Here is a 24,385-nt window from a genome sequence, read left to right on the forward strand (position 1 = left end):
GGGACACCTCAGGGACACCTGGGGACACTCGGGGTAGCCTTGGGGACACTTTGAGGACACCTGGGGACACCTGGGGTGGCCTTGGGGACACTTTGAGGACACAAGGACAACCCAGACCAGCCCTGGGAACGTTTTGGGGACATTTGGGGACATTTGGGGACACTTGGGGACATTTGGGGACATTCGGGGACATCTGGGGACACTGGCGGCCATTTCGGCACATTTTTGGTCACTTTTTCGCCATTTTGGGGCATTTTTCCGGCGCTTTTGGGCGGCGCGCGGGGTTTGGGAGCCGTTTTGGGTCATTTCGGGGCGTTTTTGGGGCGTTTTTGGGGCTTTTTTCGCCGTTTTTGGGACTTTTTTTTGGGGTCGATTTTTGAAGCCTTTTTAGGCCGCGGCCGTCACGTGACCGGGCCGGCCGCGTCGCCATGGCGACGCGCCCCGCGCTTCTCGCTTCTGATTGGTCGCTTCCCTCTCACGTGATGGCGAAACGCCGCGCTTTGATTGGTCGGCTGGAGTCACCCCCTCCAACCTGCGGAAGGGGAGAGCGCTGATTGGACGCTGCCGGGTCACGTGTGCGGAAGTGGCGGGGCGGGGGAGCCACAGGTGGGAGCGCCCCTGGGGGGGGCCCAAAATTTTGGGGGGGGGACCCAAAAAATTTGGGGGGGACCCAAAAATTTGGGGGGGGGGAGGGGAAAGAGGCCGGGGAGGGGGAGGGGAGGGGGGAGGGGCCGGAAAAGGGGGAAAAATTTCCCCAAAATTGACAAAAATCGACAAAAATTGACCCAAAATTGACTAAAATTGACCCAAATTTGACCAAAAGTTCCCGAAATTGCCCCAGAATCGCCAAAATCGGGCACGGGAGGAGGTTAAAGGGTAAAAAAGTGGCAGAAAATGACCCAAAATTGATAAAAAAAAAGCAAAAAGTGACAAAATGACCCAAAATGGGCAAAAATGGCAAAAAATGGAGGGAAAAGCCCCAAAATCGCCCCAAAAAAACTCCAAAACTCGCCGGAAAATCTCAAAATCCCCCCAAATTCTACTCCCCGCCCCAAAATTCCCCCAAAATTAAAAAAAAAAAAACGAAAATTGCCTTGAAATCCCCCAAATCAGCCCCAAATCTCCCAAAATTCCGCCAATTCCCCTCCCCGTCCTAAAATGTTCCAAATTCGTCCAAAATCCCCCCAAAATTTTCCTCCCCCATTCCAAAATTTCCCTAAAATCCCCAAAATCCCCAAATCTTAAAAAAAATTCCCCCTGAACTCCCCCGAAAAATCCCAAAAAATCCCCAAAAAATCCCCCAAAAAATTCCCAAAAAAATCCCCCCCAAAATCCCCAAAAAACTCCCCAAATCCCCCAAATATTCCCCCTAAAATCTCCCCAAATCCCCCCAAAATCCCCAAAAATTCCCCCAAAAATCCACAAATCCCCCAAAATACCCCAAAAACTCAAATTCCCCCCAAATTCCCCCAGAATCCCCCCAAATCCCCCAAATTTTTCCCAAAATACCCCAAAAAAACCCAAAATCCCCCCCAAATCCCCTCAAAATTCCCAATTTCTCCCCAAAATCCCCAAATTTCCCCCCAAAATTCCCCCAAATCCCCCCAAAATACCCCAAAAAACACCAAATCCCCCCTAAAATCCCCTAAAATTCTGAAAATCTCCCCTAAAATCTCCCAAAATCCTAAAAAAATCCCCAAAATTCCCCAAATCCCCCACAATCCCCCCCCAAAAACCAAATTCCCCCCAAAATCCCCCCAAAACCCCGAAATTCCCCCCAAAATCCCCCCAAATTCCCCCAAAATCCCAAAAATCCCCCCAAAATTCCCAATTTCTCCCCCAAATCCCCCCAAATCCCCCAAAATCCCCAAATACCCCAAAAACCCCCAAAATCCCCCCAAATTCCCCCCAAAATCCCCCCAAAATCCCAAAAATCCCCCAAAAATCCCCCCAAAAATTCCAGAAAATCCCCAATTTCCCCCAAATTCCCCCCAAAACCCCCCCAAATCCCCAAAACTCCCCAAAATTCCCGAATTCTCCCCTAAATTCCCCCAAAACCCCCAAAATCCCCCCAAAATCCCCAAATTCTCCCCAAAATGCCCCCCAAATCCTTCCAAATCCCCCCAAATCCCCAAAAATCCCCAAAATCCCCCCCAAAATCCCCAAAAACCTCCAAAATCCCTCGAAAAATCCCCCCAAAAAATCCCAAAAAAAAATCCCCAAAAAAAATCCCCAAAAAAAATCCCAAAAAATCCCCAAATCCCCCCCAAATTCCCAAATTCCCCCCAAAATCCCCCCAAAATCCCCCCAAAAATCCCAAAAAATCCCCAAATCCCCCCCAAATTCTCCCCAAAATCCCCCAAAAAATCCCCCCAAAAATCCCAAAACCCCCCAAATCCCCCCAAATTCCCCCAAAACCCCCCAAATTCCCCCCCAAATTCCCAAAATCCTCCAAAATTCCCAAATTCTCCCCAAAATCCCCCCAAATTCCCAAATTCTCCCCAAAATCCCCCCAAAATTCCCAAATTTCCCCTCCCCCCCCGTCCCCTGTCCCGGTTCCCTTTGGCCGCCCCTCCCCCCCCCGTTCCCCTCTGGCCCAAAATTCCCCAAATTTTTGGGTTTTGCCCAAAATTTTTTTGGTTTTTTTTTGGCCTCTCCCGGCCCCTCCCCCACCCCCGAAGCGAGTTTGGGGGGGGAGGGGAAATTTGGGGATTTTTGGGGTTTTTTGGGGAGATTTTGGGGGATTTTGGGGTTTTTTGGGGATTTTTAGGGATTTTTTGGGAGGAGATTTTGGGAAGTTTTGGGGAGATTTTGGGGGATTTTTTGGGATTTTTGCAAGTTTTTGGAGGATTTTTAGGGGGGATTTTGGGGGGAAATTGGGGATTTTGGGGGAATTTTGGGGAATTTTGGGGAGATAGGGAGAATTTTGGGGATTTTTGGGGGGGTTTGGGGGGATTTTTGGGATTTTGGGGGATTTTAGGGGGGATTTTGCTGAATTTTGGGGATTTTTGGGGAGATTTTGGAGGGATTTGGGGTTTTTTGGGAGGGATTTTAGGGGGAATTTTTGGGGATTTTTTGGGAGATTTTGGGGGGATTTTTGGGGATGTTTTGGGGATTTTTTTGGGAGATTTTGGGGGGAATTTGGGAGTTTTTGGGGGGATTTTTGGGATTTTTGCAAGTTTTTTGAGGATTTTTAGGGGGATTTTGGGGACATTTGGAGAATTTGGGGATTTGGGGGAGATTTGGAGAATTTGGGGATTTTTGGGGAGATTTGGGGGGATTTTGGGTTTTTTGGGGGGATTTGGGGGGATTTTTTGGGAATTTTGGGGGATTTTTGGGGGGATTTTAGGGAGAATTTAGGAATTTTGGGGGGATTTTGGGGTATTTTAGGGTTTTTTTGGGTATTTTGGGGGGGATTTTGGCGATTTTTGGGGAATTTTTGGCATTTTGGGGGATTTTAGGGGGGATTTTGCTGAAATTTTGGGGAGTTTTGGGGATTTTTTGGGGGGATTTTGGAATTTTTGGTGGGGATTTTTGGGAGGAACTTTTGGGATTTTTTTGGGAATTTTGGGATTTTTTGGGGGGATTTTTGGGGCTTTTTTGGGGAATTATTGTTTTTTTTGTTTTTTTTTCTGGGAATTTTGAGATTTTTCGGGATTTTTTGGGGAATTTGGGGATTTTTTGTTGGGAATTTTTGGTCTTTTTCAGCATTTTTTGGGAATTTTCTCCTTTTTGGGGATTTTTCGGGGAGGAAACGTTGGATTTTCCCCCTCCCCCACCCCCGGGGGCCGCTCAGGGTGGGGGAGGGGCCCGGGCCCCGCCCCTCCCCCCGCCCCTCCCCCCGCCCCTCCCCCCGCCAGCCGAGCTCGGCTCCCGGTCCCGACCAGTCCGGACCAGTTCCGACCAGTTTGGACCAGTTCGGACCAGTTCGGACCAGTTTGGACCCCCCAGGACCGGCCAGGAGAGCCCCGGACCCTCCCAGTTCATCCCAGTTCATCCCAGTTTGGACCAGTTCATCCCAGTTTGGACCAGTTCGGATCGGTGACCTCTGAAAGCCCTCCCAGTTCATCCCAGTTTGGACCAGTTTGGACCAGTTTGGACCAGTTTGGATTGGTGGCATCTGAGGACCCTCCCGGTCCCGACCAGTTTGGACCAGTTCATCCCAGTCCGGACCAGTTTGGACCAGTTTGGACCCCCCCAGGATCGACCAGGAGAGCCCCGGACCCTCCCAGTTCAGACCAGTTTGGACCAATTTGGACCAGTTTGGATTGGTGACCTCTGAGGACCATCCCAGTTCATCCCAGTTCATCCCAGTTTGGACTAGTCCGGACCAGTTTGGACCAGTTTGGACCAGTTTGGATTGGTGACCTCTGAAAGCCCTCCCAGTAGATCCCAGTTCATCCCAGTCCGGACCAGTTTGGACCAGTCCGGACCAGTTCATCCCAGTCCGGACCAGTTTGGACCCCCCAGGACCGGCCAGGAGAGCCCCGGACCCTCCCAGTTCATCCCAGTTTGGACCAGTTTGGACCGGTGGATCCCAGTGGGCATCGAGGACCATCCCAGTTTGGACCAGTTTGGACCAGTTTGGACCAGTTTGGACCAGTTTGGACCAGTTTGGATTGGTGGCATCTAAGGACCCTCCCGGTCCCGACCAGTTTGGACCAGTTCATCCCAGTTTGGACCAGTTTGGACCAGTTTGGACCCCCCCAGGACCAGCCAGGAGAGCCCCGGACCCTCCCAGTTCAGACCAGTTTGGACCAGTTTGGACCAGTTTGGACCAGTTTGGATTGGTGACCTCTGAGGACCCTCCCAGTTCATCCCAGTTCGGACCAGTTTGGACCAGTTTGGACCAGTTTGGACCAGTTTGGATCGGTGACCTCTGAGAGCCCTCCCAGTTCATCCCAGTTCATCCCAGTCCGGACCAGTTTGGACCAGTCCGGACCAGTTTGGACCAGTTTGGACCAGTTTGGACTAGTGGATCCCAGTGGGCATTGAGGACCATCCCAGTTCATCCCAGTCCGGACCAGTTCGGACCAGTTTGGACCCCCCCAGGACCGGCCAGGAGAGCCCCGGACCCTCCCAGTTCATCCCAGTCCGGACCAGTTTGGACCAGTTTGGATCGGTGACCTCTGAGAGCCCTCCCAGTTTGGACCAGTTCATCCCAGTTTGGACCAGTTTGGACCAGTTTAGATTGGTGGCATCTAAGGACCCTCCCGGTCCCGACCAGTTTGGACCAGTTCATCCCAGTTTGGACCAGTCCGGACCAATTTGGACCAGTTTGGACCCCCCCAGGACCGGCCAGGAGATCCCCGGACGCTCCCAGTTCATCCCAGTTTGGACCAGTTTGGACCAGTTCGGACCTGTTTGGACCAGTTTGGATTGGTGACGTCTGAGAGCCCTCCCAGTTCATCCCAGTCCAGACCAGTTTGGACCAGTTTGGACCAGTTTGGACATTCCAGGACCCCCCCAGGACTGGTCAGGAGCTCCCAGTAACCCCAAACCCCAAACCAGTATAAACCAGTAACCCCAAACCCCATCCCAGTCCCTCCCAGTCCATCCCAGTTCCCTCCCAGTTCCCTCCCAGTTCCCTCCCAGTCCCTCCCAGTTTATCCCAGTCCCTCCCAGTCCCTCCCAGTCCATCCCAGTTCCCTCCCAGTTAATCCCAGTCCCTCCCAGTTCCCTCCCAATCCTCTCCCAGTATAAACCAGTAACCCCAAACTCCCTTTTTACCTCTCCCAGTCCCTCCCAGTCCTCTCCCAGTTCCCTCCCAGTATAAACCAGTAACCCCAAACCCCCTTTTTACCCCTCCCAGTCCCTCCCAGTTCCCCCCAGTCCATCCCAGTTTGTTCCAATCCCCTCCCAGTCCCTCCCAGTACAAACCAGTAACCCCAAATCCTCTTTTAACCCCTCCCAGTCCCTCCCAGTTCCCTCCCAGTCCATCCCAGTCCCTCCCAGTTCCCTCCCAGTCCCTCCCAGTTCCCTCCCAGTCCCTCCCAGTCCCTCCCAGTTCCTCCCAGTTCCTCCCAGTTCCCTCCCAGTCCCGTCCCAGTCCCTCCCAGTCCCTCCCAGTTCCCTCCCAGTACAAACCAGTAACCCCAAACTCCCTTTTTACCCTTCCCAGTTCCCTCCCAGTCCCTCCCAGTCCCTCCCAGTCCCTCCCAGTCCCTCCCAGTCCCTCCCAGTTCCCTCCCAGTCCCTCCCAGTCCCTCCCAGTTCCCTCCCAGTACAAACCAGTAACCCCAAACTCCCTTTTTACCCCTCCCAGTTCCCTCCCAGTCCCTCCCAGTCCCTCCCAGTTCCCTCCCAGTCCATCCCAGTTCCCTCCCAGTCCCTCCCAGTTCCCTCCCAGTCCCTCCCAGTTCCCTCCCAGTCCATCCCAGTTCCCTCCCAGTCCCTCCCAGTTCCCTCCCAGTCCCTCCCAGTCCATCCCAGTCCCTCCCAGTTCCCTCCCAGTCCCTCCCAGTCCCTCCCAGTCCCTCCCAGTTCCCTCCCAGTCCCTCCCACTCCCCACCATGGACCTCCTCCAATCCCTCCAACTCTTGGCCGGCGACAACCTGGCCTTCTTCTCGCCCTGTGCCACCACCACCACCACCACCACCACCACCACCACCGACCCCGCCCGGCGCTTGGCCGCCGCCTGCGCCGCCCTCCAGCGCCACGGCCGCCATCTTGGCCCCGCCTTGGCCCACCTGGCCCAGGTGGCACCCAACTTCGACCTGGACGAGGCCACGCCGGGCAACGGCTACCGGAGCTTGCTGGAGGTTGTCCACACGTGCCTGGAGCGCGCCGTGGAGAAGTGCCGGCACGTGGCGGCGCGGCGGCGCGCCATCTTCTTCCGCGCCGCCGCCAACGCCGCCGAGCTGGAGGCCGTGGCCGCCGCGCTGGGCCAGCTGCGCGCCATCTTGGTGCTGGCGGCCAAGATGGCGGCCAAGGCCAAGGGTGGGCGGCTGTTCCCCGATGGACAGTTGGAGGAGGAGGAGGAGGAGGAGGACGGGGAGGAAGGGATCAGCGCCGTGGTGCTGCGCGAGTTCAGCACCATGCACAACGGATGCTTCTACGGCCGATGCCTCGGCTTCCAGGTGAGGTTTTGGGGGGATTTTGGGGGGTTTTGGGGGTTTTTGGGAGGTTTTTTGGGATTTCTTGGAGGTTTTATGGAGTTTCTGAGAGGTTTTTTGGAGTTTCTTGAGGTTTTTTGGAGTTTCTTGAAGGTTCTTTAAGATTCTTGGAGGTTCTTTGGAGTTTTTTGAGGTTTTTTTGGAGGTTCTTGAAGGTTCTTCAAGTTTCTTGGAGGTTTTATGGAGTTTCTCAGAGGTTTTTTGGAGTTTCTTGGGGTTTTTTTGGAGTTTCTTGAAGGTTCTTCAAGTTTCTTGGAGGTTTTTTGGAGTTTATTGGAGTTTCTTGGAGGTTTTTTGGAGTTTCTCGGAGGTTTTTTGGAGTTTTTTGAGGTTTTTTGGAGTTTCTTGGAGGTTCTTCAAGTTTCTTGGAGGTTTTTTGGAGTTTCTTGGAGGTTCTTCAAGTTTCTTGGAGGTTTTTTGGAGTTTCTTGGAGGTTTTTTGGGTTTTTTTGGAGTTTCTTGGAGGTTTTTTGGAGTTTCTTGGAGGTTTTTTGGAGTTTTTTGGAGTTTCTTGGAGGTTCTTTGGAGTTTCTCGGAGGTTTTTTAGAAGGTTTGGGCTGGTTGGGTTGGTTGCTCTTGGCTCCGTTGACCATTGCTTGGCCAAGCTGGGCTGGGTTGGTTGGAGGAGGAGGAGGAGGAGGAGGAGGACGGGGAGGAAGGGATCAGCGCCGTGGTGCTGCGCGAGTTCAGCACCATGCACAACGGATGCTTCTACGGCCGATGCCTCGGCTTCCAGGTGAGGTTTTGGGGGGATTTTGGGGGGTTTTGGGGGTTTTTGGGAGGTTTTTTGGGGTTTCTTGGAGGTTTTTTGGAGTTTCTCGGAGGTTTTTTGGAGTTTCTTGGAGGTTTTTTGGAGTTTCTTGGAGGTTTTTTGGAGGTTCTTCAAGTTCTTTGGAGTTTCTTGGAGGTTTTTTGGAGTTTCTTGAAGGTTCTTCAAGATTCATGGAGGTTTTTTCGAAGTTTCTCGAAGGTTCTTCAAGTTTCTTGGAGGTTTTTTTCGAGTTTCTTGAAGGTTCTTCAAGATTCATGGAGTTTTTTTGGAGGTTTTTTGGAGTTTCTTGGATGTTCTTCAAGTTTCTTGGAGGTTTTTTGGAGTTTCTGAGATTTTTTTGGGGTTTTTTTGGAGTTTCTTGGAGGTTTTTTGGAGTTTCTTGGAGTTTCTTGGAGGTTTTTTGGAGTTTCTTGGAGGTTTTTTAGAAGGTTTGGGCTGGTTGGGTTGGTTGCTCTTGGCTCTGTTGACCATTGCTTGGCCAAGCTTGGCTGGGTTGGTTGGAGGAGGAGGAGGAGGAGGAGGACGGGGAGGAAGGGATCAGCGCCGTGGTGCTGCGCGAGTTCAGCACCATGCACAACGGATGCTTCTACGGCCGCTGCCTCGGCTTCCAGGTGAGACAGGTTTTTTTGGGGAATTTGGGAAGTTTTGGAGGTTTTTGGAGGTTTTTGGGAGGTTTTTTGGAGTTTCTTGGAGGTTTTATGGAGTTTCTGAGAGGTTTTTTGGAGTTTCTTGAGGTTTTTTTAGGAGTTTTTTGGGGTTTTGTTGGAGTTTCTTGAAGGTTCTTCAAGTTTCTTGGAGGTTTTTTGAAGGTTCTTCAGGTTTCTTGGAGGTTTTTTAGAGTTTCTCGGAGGTTTTTTGGAGTTTTTTGAGGTTTTTTTGGAGTTTCTTGAAGGTTCTTCAAGTTTCTTGGAGGTTCTTCAAGTTTCTTGGAGGTTTTTTGGAGTTTCTTGGAGGTTTTTTGGAGTTTTTTGAGGTTTTTTTGGAGTTTCTTGAAGGTTCTTCAAGTTTCTTGGTGGTTTTTTGGAGTTTCCTGGAGGTTTTTTGGAGTTTTTTGAGGTTTTTTGGAGTTTCTTGGAGGTTCTTCAAGTTTCTTGGAGGTTCTTTGGAGTTTTTTGAGGTTTTTTTGGAGATTCTTGAAGGTTCTTCGAGTTTCTTGGAGGTTTTTTGGAGTTTCTTGGAGGTTCTTTAAGTTTCTTAGAGGTTTTTTGGAGTTTTTTGAGGTTTTTTTGGAGTTTCTTGAAGGTTCTTCAAGTTTCTTGGAGGTTTTTTGGAGTTTTTTGAGGTTTTTTTGGAGTTTCTTGGAGGTTCTTCAAGTTTCTTGGAGGTTCTTCGAGTTTCCTGGAGGTTTTTTGGAGTTTCTTGAAGGTTTTTTGGAGTTTCTCAGAGGTTTTTTGGAGTTTTTTGAGGTTTTTCTGGAGTTTCTTGGATGTTCTTCAAGTTTCTTGGAGGTTTTTTGGAGTTTCTCGGAGGTTTTTTGGAGTTTCTTGAAGGTTCTCCTGACCATGGTGGCTTCTCCTGACCATGGTGTCTTCTCCTCAGTTCGTGCCGTCGCTTCGGCCGTTCCTGCAGACTTTGGCCATCGGCCTCGTGTCCTTCGGCGAGAACTACTGCAACCGCGACCCCGGCATCGGTGAGCGCCAAATTTGGGCAAATTTGAGCAAATTTGGGCAATTTTGGGCAATTTTGGGACTTTTTGGGAATTTTGGGTCAATTTTTTGTGATTTTGGGTGATTTTTGGGTGAATTTTTGGGAATTTTTGGGGAATTTTGGCATTTTTTGGTGAGAACGACCACGACCGCGACCCCAGCATCGGTGAGCGCCAAATTCCCGCAAATTCCGGAAATTTTGGGCAATTTTGGGCAATTTTGGGAATTTTGGGTCAATTTTTTGTGATTTTGGGTGAATTTCTGGATTTTTAGGATTTTTTCAGGAAATGTTGGGAATTTTGGGGGGATTTTGGGGAAGTTTTGAGAATTTTGGGGGATTTTTGGGGATTTTTGGGAATTTTGGGTGAATTTTTGGGGTTTTTGGGTGAATTTTGGATTTCTGGGCCATTTTTGGGACGTTTTTGGTGAATTTCTGGATTTTTGGGTGGATTTTTTTGGAATTTTAGGGGAATTTTGGCAAAATTTTTGAGAATTGGGGGGAATTTTTGGGAATTTTTGGGTGAACTTTCGGGAATTTTGGGTGAATTTTTGGTTTTTTGGGTGAATTTTGGATTTTTAGGAGAATTTTGGGACTTTTGGGGTTTTTGTGTCTCCCCAAAAATATTTTGGGGTGATTTTGGGTTTTTTGGGGTGAATTTGGGGTTTTTCGGTTTCCCCAGATGGATTTTGGGGTGAATTTGGGGTTTTTGGGGCTTTTTTTGTTGGATTTGGGGTTTTTTGGGACAACGAAGTGAATTTTGGTATTTTTGGCTCTCCCCTGAGCAGATTTTGGGGTGAATTTGGGATTTTTTGGGACAACAAAGTGAATTTTGGTATTTCTGGCTCTCCCCACGAGGATTTTGGGCTGATTTTGGGGTTTTTTCGTTGGATTTTGGGTTTTTTTGGGACAACAAAGTGAATTTTGGTATTTCTGGCTCTCCCCACGAGGATTTTGGGCTGATTTTGGGGTTTTTTCGTTGGATTTTGGGTTTTTTTGGGACAACAAAGTGAATTTTGGTATTTTTGGCTCTCCCCACGAGGATTTTGGGCTGATTTTGGGGTTTTTTCGTTGGATTTTGGGGGTTTTTCGTTGGATTTTGGGGGTTTTTGGTTGGATTTTGGGGTTTTTTGGGACGACAAAGTGACTTTTGGTATTTCTGGCTCTCCCCCACGAGGATTTTGGGCTGATTTTGGGGTTTTTTTGGCCAGGGGTGGCGGCGGGGTCGCTCTTCACCAGCGGCAAGTTCGCGCTGGACCCGGAGCTGCGCGGGGCCGAGTTCGAGCGGCTGACGCAGAACCTGGACGTGCATTTCTGGAAAAGCTTCTGGAACCTCACCGAGACCGAGCTGCTGGCGGTCAGAACCCAAAAAAAACCCAAAAAAACCCCAAAAAAACGGTTCGGGACCCCAAAAAATGGATCCGGCACCCCAAAAAACCCCAAAAAAATGACTCAGAACCCCCAAAAAACCCCAAAAAACGGGCTCGGGACCCCAAAAAATGGATCTGGGACCCAAAAAAACGGGCTCAGAACACCAAAAAAACCCAAAAAACCGGTTCAGGATCCCAAAAAATGGACTCGGGACCCCAAAAAATGGATCCAGGACCCCAAAAAACCCCAAAAAACGGGCTCAGAACCCCAAAAACTCCCAAAAAACCCAAAAAAATGGCTCGGGACCCCAAAAAATGGACTCGGGACCCCAAAACACCCCAAAAACTGACTCAGAACCCCAAAAAAACCCCAAAAAATGGCTTGGGACCCCAAAAAACCGGCTCGGGACCCCAAAAAACGGGCTCAGAACCCCAAAAAACCCCAAAAAAACCCAAAAAAACCGGCTCGGGACCCCAAAAAATGGACTCGGGACCTCAAAAAACCCCAAAAAACTGACTCAGAACCTCAAAAAACCCCAAAAAACCCCAAAAAACTGGCTCGGGACCCCAAAAAATGGATCCGGCACCCCAAAAAACCCAAAAAAACGGGCTCAGAACCCCAAAAAAACCCAAAAAACCCCAAAAAACGGGCTCAGAACCCCAAAAAAACCCCAAAAACCGGCTCGGGACCCCAAAAAATGGATCCGGGACCCCAAAAAACCCCAAAAAAAGGGCTCAGGACCCCAAAAAATGGATCCGGGACCCCAAAAAACCCCCAAAAAATTACTCAGAACCCCAAAAAACCCAAAAAACAGCTCGGGAACCCAAAAAATGGATCCGGGACCCCAAAAAACCCCCAAAAACTGGCTTGGAACCTCAAAAAACCCCAAAAAATCCCCAAAAACCCCCAAAAAACCCCAAAAAAACTCCAAAAAAACCCCAAAAAACCCCAAAAAACCCCAAAAAATCCCCCCAAAAACCCCAAAAAACCGACTCGGGACCCTCCAAAAAAACCCAAAAAACCCCAAAAATTGACTCAGGACCCCAAAAAAACCCATTTCGAGCCCATTTTTTCACGTTTTTCACCATTTTTTTTCCATTTTGGGCTAAAATTTGGGGATTTTTTGGGATTTGGGAATTTCAGGATCCTAAATCCCATTTTAGGGATTTTTGGGATTTTTGGGATCCTAAATCCCTTTTTTAGGCATTTTGAGCCCATTTTTTCACCGTTTTTCCTCATTTTTTCACCATTTTTTCCCATTTTGGGCAAAAATTTTGGGATTTTTTGGGGATTTGGGAATTTCAGGATCCTAAATCCCTTTTTAGCCATTTTGAGCCCGTTTTTTGACCGTTTTTCATCGTTTTTTTCGCCATTTTTTCCCATTTTGGGCTAAAATTTTGGCTTTTTTTTGAGATTTGGAAATTTCAGGATCCTAAATCCCATTTTTAGGGATTTTTGGGATCCTAAATCCCTTTTTAGGGATTTTGAGACCTTCTTTTTACCATTTCTCATAGTTTTTTCACCGTTTTTCATCATTTTTTCAGCATTTTTCCTCGTTTTTTCACCTTTTTTATAGTTTTTTTGCCGCTTTTTCCCATTTTGGGCTAAAATTTTGGGATTTGGGAATTTCAGGATCCTAAATCCCTTTTTAGGAATTTGGAGGATCCTAAATCCCATTTCTGGTGATTTTTTTCACATTTTGAGTCCATTTTTTCACCATTTTTTTTCCATTTTGGGCTACAATTTTGGGATTTTTTTGGGATTTGGGAATTCCAGGCTCCTAAATCCCTTCTTTGGATTTTTGGGATCCTAAATCCCTTTTTACCCATTTTGAGCCCGTTTTTTGACCGTTTTTCGCCGTTTTTTCACCGTTTTTCATTGTTTTTTCACCATTTTTTCCCATTTTGGGCTAAAATTTTGGGCTTTTTTGGGAATTTGGGAATTCCAGGCTCCTAAATCCCTTTTTACCCATTTTGAGCCCGTTTTTTGACCGTTTTTCATCGTTTTTTTCGCCATTTTTTCCCATTTTGGGCAAAAATTTTGGCATTTTTTTGAGATTTGGAAATTTCAGGCTCCTAAATCCCATTTTTAGGGATTTTTGGGATCCTAAATCCCATTTTTAGGGATTTTTGGGATCCTAAATCCCTTTTTAGGGATTTTGAGACCTTCTTTTTACCATTTCTCATAGTTTTTTCACCGTTTTTCGTCATTTTTTCCGCATTTTTCCTCGTTTTTTCACCTTTTTTATAGTTTTTTTGCCGCTTTTTCCCATTTTGGGCTAAAATTTGGGGATTTGGGAATTTCAGGATCCTAAATCCCTTTTTAGGGATTTGGAGGATCCTAAATCCCATTTCTGGTGATTTTTTTCACATTTTGAGTCCATTTTTTCACCATTTTTTTTCCATTTTGGGCTAAAATTTTGGGGTTTTTTTGGGAATTTGGGAATTCCAGGCTCCTAAATCCCTTCTTTGGATTTTTGGGATCCTAAATCCCTTTTTTAGCCATTTTGAGCCCGTTTTTTGACCGTTTTTCCTCATTTTTTCACCGTTTTTCATCGTTTTTTCGCCGTTTTTTCCCCTATTGGGCTACAATTTTGGGATTTTTTTGGGATTTGGGAATTCCAGGCTCCTAAATCCCTTTTTAGGGATTTGGAGGATCCTAAATCCCATTTCTGGTGATTTTTTCACATTTTGAGCCCGTTTTTTGACCGTTTTTCATCGTTTTTTCACTGTTTTTCGTCGTTTTTTCCCATTTTGGCCCAGAACCTTGGGGATTTTTTGGGTAAATTTTGGGATTTTAGGATTGATCCCGTTTTTTTCCCCTCTCCGCAGTCGGTGGCCTCGCTGACGGCCGTGCAGGTGGGGCTGTGCCGCGCCCTGGCTGTTTTTTGGGGTGAATTTGGGGATTTTTGGGATCCTAAATCCCATTATTTGGAACTTCAGGCTCCTAAATCCCTTCTTTGGATTTTTGGGATCCTAAATCCCTTTTTATCCATTTTGAGCCCGTTTTTTGACTGTTTTTCGTCGTTTTTTCGCCGTTTTTCATCGTTTTTTTGCCGTTTTTTCCCATTTTGGGCAAAAATTTTGGGATTTTTTGGGGATTTGGGAATTCCAGGCTCCTAAATCCCGTTTTTAGGGATTTCTGGGATTTTTGGGCTCCTAAATCATTCTGTTTAGCGATCTTGAGCCCGTTTTTTGTCCATTTTTCGCCGTTTTTTCACCATTTTTTCCCATTTTGGGCTAAAATTTTGGGATTTTTTTGGGATTTGGGAATTTCAGGATCCTAAATCCCTTTTTACCCATTTTGAGCTCGTTTTTTGACCGTTTTTCATCGTTTTTTCACCGTTTTTCATCGTTTTTTCGCCGTTTTTTCCCCTTTTGGGCTACAATTTTGGGATTTTTTGGGAATTTGAGAATTCCAGCCTCCTAAATCCCGTTTTTTTTCCCCCTCTCCGCAGTCGGTGGCCTCGCTGACGGCCGTGCAGGTGGGGCTGTGCTGCGCCCTGGCTGTTTTTTGGGGTGAATTTGGGGATTTTTGGGATCCTAAATCCCATTATTTGGAACTTCAGGATCCTAAATCCCTTTTTAGGGATTTGGAGGATCCTAAATCCCATTTCTGGTGATTTTTTTCACATTTTGAGCCCGTTTTTTGACTGTTTTTCATCGTTTTTTCACCGTTTTTCGCCGTTTTTTCCCAGAACCTTGGGGATTTTTTGGGTAAATTTTGGGAATTTAGGATTGATCCCATTTTTTTTCCCCTCTCCGCAGTCGGTGGCCTCGCTGACGGCCGTGCAGGTGGGGCTGTGCCGCGCCCTGGCTGTTTTTTGGGGCTTTCGCCGCGGAATTTTGGGGTGAATTTGGGGATTTTTGGGATCCTAAATCCCTTTATTTGGAATTTCAGGATCCTAAATCCCTTCTTTGGATTTTTGGGATCCTAAATCCCTTTTTAGCCATTTTGAGCCCGTTTTTTGACCGTTTTTCATCGTTTTTTCACCGTTTTTCGCCGTTTTTTCCCCTTTTGTCATAGAACCTTGGGGATTTTTTGGGAATTTGGGAATTCCAGCCTCCTAAATCCCGTTTTTTTTCCCCTCTCCGCAGTCGGTGGCCTCGCTGACGGCCGTGCAGGTGGGGCTGTGCTGCGCCCTGGCTGTTTTTTGGGGTGAATTTGGGGATTTTTGGGATCCTAAATCCCATTATTTGGAACTTCAGGCTCCTAAATTCCTTCTTTGGATTTTTGGGATCGTAAATCCCTTTTTAGCCATTTTGAGCCCATTTTTTCGCCATTTTTCGTCGTTTTTTTGCCATTTTTTGTCGTTTTTTCGCCGTTTTTTCTCCTTTTGGGCTAAAATTATGGGATTTTTTTGGGATTTGGGAATTCCAGGCTCCTAAATCCCTTTTTACCCATTTTGAGCCCGTTTTTTGACCGTTTTTCATTGTTTTTTGACCGTTTTTCGCCGTTTTTTCCCCTTTTCTCATAGAACCTTGGGGCTTTTTTTGGGAATTTGGGAATTCCAGGCTGCTAAATCCCTTCTTTGGATTTTTGGGATCCTAAGTCCCTTTTTACCCATTTTGAGCCCATTTTTTCACTGTTTTTTCGCCGTTTTTCATCGTTTTTTCGCCGTTTTTTCGCATTTTGGGCTACAATTTTGGGATTTTTTGGGAATTTGGGAATTCCAGCCTCCTAAATCCCGTTTTTTTCCCCTCTCCGCAGTCGGTGGCCTCGCTGACGGCCGTGCAGGTGGGGCTGTGCCGCGCCCTGGCTGTTTTTTGGGGTGAATTTGGGGATTTTTGGGATCCTAAATCCCATTATTTGGAATTTCAGGCTCCTAAATCCCTTTTTAACCATTTTGAGCCCGTTTTTTGACCGTTTTTCGCCGTTTTTTCACCGTTTTTCATTGTTTTTTCACCATTTTTTCCCATTTTGGGCTAAAATTTTGGGCTTTTTTGGGAATTTGGGAATTCCAGGCTCCTAAATCCCTTTTTACCCATTTTGAGCCCGTTTTTTGACCGTTTTTCATCGTTTTTTTCGCCATTTTTTCCCATTTTGGGCAAAAATTTTGGCATTTTTTTGAGATTTGGAAATTTCAGGCTCCTAAATCCCATTTTTAGGGATTTTTGGGATCCTAAATCCCATTTTTAGGGATTTTTGGGATCCTAAATCCCTTTTTAGGGATTTTGAGACCTTCTTTTTACCATTTCTCATAGTTTTTTCACCGTTTTTCGTCATTTTTTCCGCATTTTTCCTCGTTTTTTCACCTTTTTTATAGTTTTTTTGCCGCTTTTTCCCATTTTGGGCTAAAATTTGGGGATTTGGGAATTTCAGGATCCTAAATCCCTTTTTAGGGATTTGGAGGATCCTAAATCCCATTTCTGGTGATTTTTTTATATTTTGAGCCCATTTTTTCACCATTTTTTTTCCATTTTGGGCTAAAATTTTGGGCTTTTTTTGGGAATTTGGGAATTCCAGGCTCCTAAATCCCTTCTTTGGATTTTTGGGATCCTAAATCCCTTTTTAGCCATTTTGAGCCCGTTTTTTGACCGTTTTTCATCGTTTTTTCACCGTTTTTCGCCGTTTTTTCACTGTTTTTTCCCATTTCGGCCCAGAACCTTGGGGATTTTTTGGGTAAATTTTGGGATTTTAGGATTGATCCCGTTTTTTTTCCCCTCTCCGCAGTCGGTGGCCTCGCTGACGGCCGTGCAGGTGGGGCTGTGCCGCGCCCTGGCTGTTTTTTGGGGTGAATTTGGGGATTTTTGGGATCCTAAATCCCATTATTTGGAATTTCAGGATCCTAAATCCCTTTTTAGGGATTTGGAGGATCCTAAATCCCATTTCTGGTGATTTTTTTCACATTTTGAGCCCGTTTTTTGACCGTTTTTCGCCGTTTTTTCCCCTTTTGTCATAGAACCTTGGGGCTTTTTTTGGGAATTTGGGAATTCCAGCCTCCTAAATCCCTTTTTACCCATTTTGAGCCCATTTTTTGACTGTTTTTCATCATTTTTTCGCCGTTTTTCATCGTTTTTTCGCCGTTTTTTCGCATTTTGGGCTACAATTTTGGGATTTTTTTGGGATTTGGGAATTCCAGGCTCCTAAATCCCTTTTTAGGGATTTGGAGGATCCTAAATCCCATTTCTGGTGATTTTTTCACATTTTGAGCCCGTTTTTTCACCGTTTTTTCGCATTTTGGGCTAAAATTTTGGGATTTTTTTGGGATTTGGGAATTTCAGGCTCCTAAATCCCTTTTTACCCATTTTGAGCCCGTTTTTTGACCGTTTTTTGCCGTTTTTTCACCGTTTTTCATCGTTTTTTCGCCATTTTTTCCCCTTTTGTTATAGAACCTTGGGGATTTTTTGGGTAAATTTTGGGATTTTAGGATTGATCCCGTTTTTTTTCCCCTCTCCGCAGTCGGTGGCCTCGCTGACGGCCGTGCAGGTGGGGCTGTGCCGCGCCCTGGCCGTGCCCCCCGAGCCCCTGGAGCTGCCCCTGGCCCGGGACCCGTCGCGCAGCGTCACCATCGCCCCGCCCGGGGCTCACCTGGGCCCCGCCCCGCTGCACCTGCGCCTGCTCTCCTACCACCTGCGCCAGGGACAGGTGGGAACAACGCCGGGAATTCCGGGAATTCCAGCCGGGAAAATCTGGGACAATTTCAGGGGGTTTTGGGGCCTTTATATGTCACTTTACGGGGTATAAATTGAATTTTTTGCTATTTTTTGCCTATTTTTTGCCCATTTTTTGGCTATTCCTTGTCTATTTTTGGCCCATTTTTTGGCTAAATTTTTGCTCTATTTTTGGGAATTTTTTGGGAATTTTTTTGGGAATTTTTGGGTATTTTGGAGGGTTTAAATTGAATTTTTTGCTATTTTTTGCCCATTTTTTGATACATTTTGGGTGGGTTCTTTTGGTATTTTTGTGGGAGAACGTTGGGAATTTTTTGGGAATTTTTTTCAGGATTTTTGGGGAAATTTTGGGGATTTTTTGGGCTAATTTGAGGGATTTTTGGGGATTTTTTGGGGAATTTTTGGGGAATTTTTTAGGATTTAAAAAAAATTTTATCGGATTTTTTCAAGGTGTTTTGGGGATTTTTTGGGGATTTTTTTGGGATTTTTCAAGGTGTTTTGGGGATTTTTTCTAAATTTTTGGGATTTTTTTTTTCAGGGGTTTTTCCGAATTTTTGGGATTTTTGGGGATTTTTTTGGCTAATTTGAGGGATTTTTTGGGGATTTTTGGGGATTTTTTGGGGATTTTATTCAAGGTGCTTGGGGGATTTTTTTCTGAATTTTTGTGATTTTTTGGGCAATTTTTTCAGGATTTTTTGGGAATTTTTGGGGATTTTTTTGGGCTAATTTGAAGGATTTTTAAAAATTTTTTTGGGATATTTTGGGGAATTTTTGGTGGACAGGTGGGAATTCCAGGAATTTCGGGGATTCCGGGAATTCCGGGAACATTTGGGACAATTTTTGGGAAAATTTCAGGGGTTAAAATGGGATTTTTGGGGATTTAAATTGAATTTTTGGGGATTTTTTTGCTCTTTTTTCCCATTTTTCCCCATTTTCCCCCCGTTTTTTTTGGTGGCCCAAAATTCACCCCAAATTCAGCCAAAATTCACCTAAAATTCACCCAAAATTAATTCAAAATTAATTCAAAATTCACAAAAAAAATCAGCCCAAAATTCAGCAAAATTCAGCAAAAATCCACCCAAAATTCGGCAAAAATTTACCCAAATGGTGACAGGATTTTGGGTGGATTTGGAGGGATTTTGGCTGAATTCTGGGTGGATTTGGGATGAATTTGGGGTGACTTTGGGGTGACTTTCATGAGATTTTGGGTGAATTTGGAGTGAATTTTGCCAAATTTTGTGCGAATTTAGGGAGAATGTTGGATTAATTTGGGGTGAATTTTGGGTCAATTCTGGGTCGATTTTTGGTGAATTTTTACCGAATTCTGGGTCAATTCTGGGTCCATTTTGACCGAATTTTTACCGAATTCTGGGTCAATCCTGGGTCCACTTTGACCGAATTTTTACCGAATTCTGAGTCAATCCTGGGTCCATTTTGACCAAATTTTTGCTGCCTTTTGGGTCAATCCTGGATCCATTTTGACCGAATTTTTGCTGCCTTTTGCCGAATTCTGGGTCCATTTTGACCGAATTTTTACCGAATTCTGGGTCCACTTTGACCGAATTTTTGCTGCCTTTTGGGTCAATCCTGGGTCCATTTTTGTTGAATTTTTACCGAATTCTGGGTCAATTCTGGGTCCATTTTGACCGAATTTTTACCGAATTCTGGGTCAATTCTGGGTCCATTTTGACTGAATTTTTGCTGCCATTTGGGTCAATCCTGGGTCAATTTTTGGTGAATTTTTAATGAATTCTGGGTCGATTTTGACCAAATTTTTGCTGCCTTTTGGGTCAATCCTGGGTCCATTTTGACCAAATTTTTGCTGCCATTCGGGTCAATTTTCAGCCGATTTCCCCCATTTTTTTGACCTTTTCCCCCATTTTCTCCCATTTTCTCCAGGACTCGGCCGCCCTGAGCGCCCTGAGCCGGCAGGACGGGGCTCCTGGGCCACTGCCAGGGGGGCTTGGGGGCCCAAAATTCACCCAAAATTCACCCAAAATCCACCCAAAATCCACCCAAAATTCAGCCAAAATCCACCCAAAATTCAACAAAACTTCAGCCAAAATTCAACAAAAATTCAACCCAAATTCACCCAAAATTCACCCAAAATCCACCCAAAATCCACCCAAAATTCAGCCAAATCGTGACAGGATTTTGGGTGGATTTGGAGGGATTTTGGCTGAATTCTGGGTGGATTTGGGATGAATTTGGGGTGACTTTTGCATGACTTTCATGTGATTTTGGGATGAATTTGGGGTGACTTTCATGCGAACTTGGGGTCAATTCTGGGTCCACTTTTGGTGAATTTTTACTGAATTCTGGGTCAATCCTGGGTCCATTTTGACCGAATTTTTACCGAATTCTGGGTCAATCCTGGGTCCATTTTGACCAAATTTTTGCTGCCTTTCGGGTCAATCCTGGGTCCATTTTGACCGAATTTTTACCGAATTCTGGGTCCATTTTGACCAAATTTTTGCTGCCTTTCGGGTCAATCCTGGTTCCATTTTGACCAAATTTTTACCGAATTCTGGGTCAATTCTGGATCAATTTTGACCGAATTTTTGCTGCCATTTGGGTCAATTTTCAGCCGATTTCCCCCATTTTTTTGACCTTTTCCCCCATTTTCTCCCATTTTCTCCAGGACTCGGCCGCCCTGAGCGCCCTGAGCCGGCAGGACGGGGCTCCTGGGCCACTGCCAGGGGGGCTTGGGGGCCCAAAATTCACCCAAAATCCACCCAAAATCCACCCAAAATTCAACAAAACGTCAGCCAAAATTCAAGAAAAATTCAACCAAAATTCAGCCAAAATTCAGCCAAATGGTGACAGGATTTTGGGTGGATTTGGAGGGATTTTGGCTGAATTCTGGGTGGATTTGGGATGAATTTGGGGTGACTTTCATGTGAACTTGGGGTCAATTCTGGGTCCACTTTCGGTGAATTTTTACTGAATTCTGGGTCCATTTTGACTGAATTTTTACTGAATTCTCGGTCAATCCTGGGTCCATTTTGACCGAATTTTTACTGAATTCTGAGTCAATCCTGGGTCCATTTTGACCGAATTTTTGCTGCCATTCGGGTCAATTTTCAGCCGATTTCCCCCATTTTTTTGACCTTTTCCCCCGTTTTCTCCCATTTTCTCCAGGACTCGGCCGCCCTGAGCGCCCTGAGCCGGCAGGACGGGGCTCCCTGGCCGCCGTCGCCGTTCCCCTGGCGCCGGGGCGCGCCGCTGCCGCCCAGCCCGGGGCTCCTGGTGCACTTCCACGGCGGCGGCTTCGTGGCGCAGACCTCGCGCTCCCACGAGCCCTACCTCAGGGGGTGGGCGCGGGATTTGGGGACCCCCATCCTCTCGGTGGATTACGCCCTGGCGCCCGAGGCGCCCTTCCCGCGCGCCCTCGAGGAATGCTTCTACGCCTACTGCTGGGCGCTGCGCCACTGCAGGATGCTGGGTGGGTGCTGGCCCCCAAAAAATTTGGGTTTTTGGGGGGTTTATCCCAGATTTCCCACGTTTTTTCCCAGTTTTCTCCCATTTTTCTCCCATTTTCCCCCAATTTTCCCCCATGTTTTCCCATTTTTCACCCATTTTTTCCCAACGTCCCCAAAGTCCCCAGTCCCATTTTTCCCCAATTTTCCCCCATTTCCCCCCATTTTTCTCCCATTTTTTCCCAATGTCCTCAATGTCCCCAGTCCCATTTTTCCCCATTTTTCTCCCATTTTTTCCCAATTTTCCCTCATTTTTTCCCAATGTCCCAAATACCTCCAATGTCCCCAATGTCCCCAATCCCATTTTTCCCATTTCCCCCCATTTTTTCCCATTGTTCCCCATTTTTGCTCAGTGTCCCCAATGCCCCCAATGTCCCCAATGTCCCCAATCCCATTTTTCCCCATTTTTCTCCCATTTTTTCTCAACATCCCCAATGTCCTCAATGTCCCCAATGTCCACCATATCCCCAATCCCACTTTTACCAGTTTTGCCCCATTTTTTCCCATGGTTCCCCATTTTTGCCCAATGTCCCCAATGAGCCTCAGTGTCCTCAATGTCCCCAATGTCCCCAATGTCCCCAATGTCCCCAATGTCCCCAATGTCCCCAATCCCATTTTTTCCCAATTTCTCCCCCTTTTTTCCCATTGTTCCCCATTTTTGCACAATGCCCCCAATGTCCCCAATGTCCCCAATTCCATTTTTCCTATTTTTCTCCCATTTTTCCCCAATACCTCCAATGTCCCCAATGTCCTCAATGTCCCCAATGTCCCCAAACCCATTTTTCCCATTTTTCTCCCATTTTTTCCCAATACCTCCAATGTCCTCAATGTCCCCAATGTCCCCAGTGTCCCCAATCCCATTTTTCCCATTTTTCTCCCATTTTTTCCCAATATCCCCAATACCTCCAATGTCCCCAAATCCTGTCAATGTCCCCAGTGTCCCCAGTCCCATTTTTTCCCAGTTTCTCCCATTTTTTCCCAATGTCCCCAATGTCTCCAATGTGCTCAAGGTTCTCAATGTCTCCAATGTCCCCAATCCCATTTTTTCCCATTTTTCTCCCATTTTATCCCAATGTCCCCAATGTCCCCAATGTCCTCAATGTCCTCAATGTCCCCAATCCCATTTTTCCCATTTTTCTCCCATTTTATCCCAGTGTCCTCAATGTTCTCCATCTTCTCAATGTCCTCTTGACCTTCTCAATGTCCCCAATGTCCCCAATGTCCCCAAATCCCATTTCCCCCAATTTTCACCCGATTTTCACCCGTTTTTCGCCCGATTTTCACCGAATTTTCGCCGTTTCTCCCCGAAACCGTCGCCAGGCTCGACGGCGGAGCGCGTCTGCCTGGCGGGCGACAGCGCGGGGGGCAACCTGTGCCTGGGGGTGTCGCTGCGGGCGGTGGCGCTGGGCGTGCGCGTCCCCCAGGCCGTGCCGGCCGCCGGGGCCCCGACGGCGCCGCGATGTCACCCCCTGTCCCTAAATGTCGCCAAACCTCCCCAAAATGTCCTTAAATGGCCCCAAATGTCCCCAAAGTCCCCAGGGTCTCCAGTCCCAAATTTTCCCAATTTTTCCCCATTTTGTCCCAATGTCCCCAATGAGCCTCAGTGTCCTCAATGTCCCCAATGTCCCCAATGTCCTCAATCCCATTTTTCCCAATTTTCTCCCATTTTTTCCCATTGTTCCCCATTTTTGCTCAATGTCCCAACATCCTCAATGTCCCCAATGTCCCCAATGCCCCTAATGTCCCCAATCCCATTTTTCCCATTTTTCTCCCATTTTTTCCCAATATCCCAAATACCTCCAATGTCCCCTAATCCCATCAATGTCCCCAATTTCCCCAATCCCATTTTTTCCCATTTTTCTCCCATTTTTTCCCAACGTCCCCAATGTATCCAATGTGCTCAAGGTTCTCAATGTCTCCAATGTCCCCAATCCCATTTTTCCCATTTTTCTCCCATTTTTTCCCAATATCCCCAATACCTCCAATGTCCCCAAATCCCGTCAATGTCCCCAATGTCCCCAATGTCCCCAAATCCCATTTCCCTCAATTTTCCCCCAATTTTCCCCCAATTTTCACCCGATTTTCGCCCGATTTTCACCGAATTTTCGCCGTTTCTCCCCGAAACCGTCGCCAGGCTCGACGGCGGAGCGCGTCTGCCTGGCGGGCGACAGCGCGGGGGGCAACCTGTGCCTGGGGGTGTCGCTGCGGGCGGTGGCGCTGGGCGTGCGCGTCCCCCAGGCCGTGCCGGCCGCCGGGGCCCCGACGGCGCCGCGATGTCACCCCCTGTCCCCAAATGTCCCCAAATCTCCCCAAAATGTCCTTAAATGGCCCCAAATGTCCTCGATGTCCCCAGTGTCTCCAGTCCCAAATTTTCCCAATTTTTCCCCATTTTGTCCCAATGTCCCCAATGAGCCTCAGTGTCCTCAAGTTCCTCAATGTCCCCAATGTCCCCAATCCCATTTTTCCCAATTTTCCCCCATTTTTTCCCATTGTTCCCCATTTTTGCTCAATGTCCCAAATGCCCCCCATGTCCCCAATGTCCCTAATTCCACTTTTCCATTTTTTCTCCCATTTTTCCCCAATACCTCCAATGTCCCAAATGTCCCCAATGTCCCCATTGTCCCCAATCCCATTTTCCCCATTTTTCTCCCATTTTTTCCCAATATCCCCAATACCTCCAATGTCACCTAATCCCATCAATGTCCTCAATGTCCTCAATCCCATTTTTTCCCATTTTCCCATTTTTCTCCCATTTTTCTTCAACGTCCCCAATGTCCTCAGTGTCCCCAATGTCCCCAGTGTCCCCAATCCCATTTTTCCCAATTTTCCCCCATTTTTTCCCATTGTTCCCCATTTTTGCTCAATGTCCCCAATGTCCCCAATGTCCCCAATCCCATTTTTCCCATTTTTCTCCCATTTTTCCCAATATCCCAAATACCTCCAATGTCCCCTAATCCCATCAATGTCCCCAATTTCCCCAATCCCATTTTTTCCCATTTTTCTCCCATTTTTTCCCAATGTCCCCAATGTCCCCAATGTGCTCAAGGTTCTCAATGTCCCCAATGTCCCCAATCCCATTTTTCCCATTTTTCTCCTATTTTTTCCCAACATCCCCAATGTCCCCAATGTCCTCAATGTCCCCAATGTCCCCAGTGTCCCCAATCCCATTTTTCCCATTTTTCTCCCATTTTTTCCCAACGTCCCCAATGTATCCAATGTGCTCAAGGTTCTCAATGTCTCCAATGTCCCCAATCCCTTTTTTCCCATTTTTCTCCCATTTTATCCCAATGTCCCCAATGTCCCCAATGTGCTCAAGGTTCTCAATGTCTCCAATGTCCCCAATCCCATTTTTCCCATTTTTCTCCCATTTTATCCCAATGTCCCCAATGTC

The 24,385-nt window shown here is 46.9% G+C and overlaps 1 protein-coding gene across 1 annotated transcript in view; it reads left to right on the top strand.

Annotated features, from left to right (window-relative positions):
• Window positions 1–5,711: 5,711 nt before the first annotated feature.
• The window catches only part of LIPE (lipase E, hormone sensitive type), a 32,568-nt gene continuing 13,894 nt past the window's right edge, over window positions 5,712–24,385 (top strand). The window contains exons 1-5 of the mRNA XM_085564529.1: window positions 5,712–7,079; window positions 9,426–9,516; window positions 10,742–10,887; window positions 17,304–17,489; window positions 20,657–20,960. Coding sequence (XP_085420655.1) covers window positions 6,513–7,079; window positions 9,426–9,516; window positions 10,742–10,887; window positions 17,304–17,489; window positions 20,657–20,960 — 1,294 coding nt within the window. The 5' untranslated portion in view covers window positions 5,712–6,512. The remainder of the gene's footprint in view (window positions 7,080–9,425; window positions 9,517–10,741; window positions 10,888–17,303; window positions 17,490–20,656; window positions 20,961–24,385) is intronic.

The sequence above is a fragment of the Lonchura striata genome, chromosome 33, assembly GCF_050655825.1.
Source record: "Lonchura striata isolate lonStrDom1 chromosome 33, ASM5065582v1, whole genome shotgun sequence".
Classification (NCBI taxonomy): domain Eukaryota; kingdom Metazoa; phylum Chordata; class Aves; order Passeriformes; family Estrildidae; genus Lonchura; species Lonchura striata.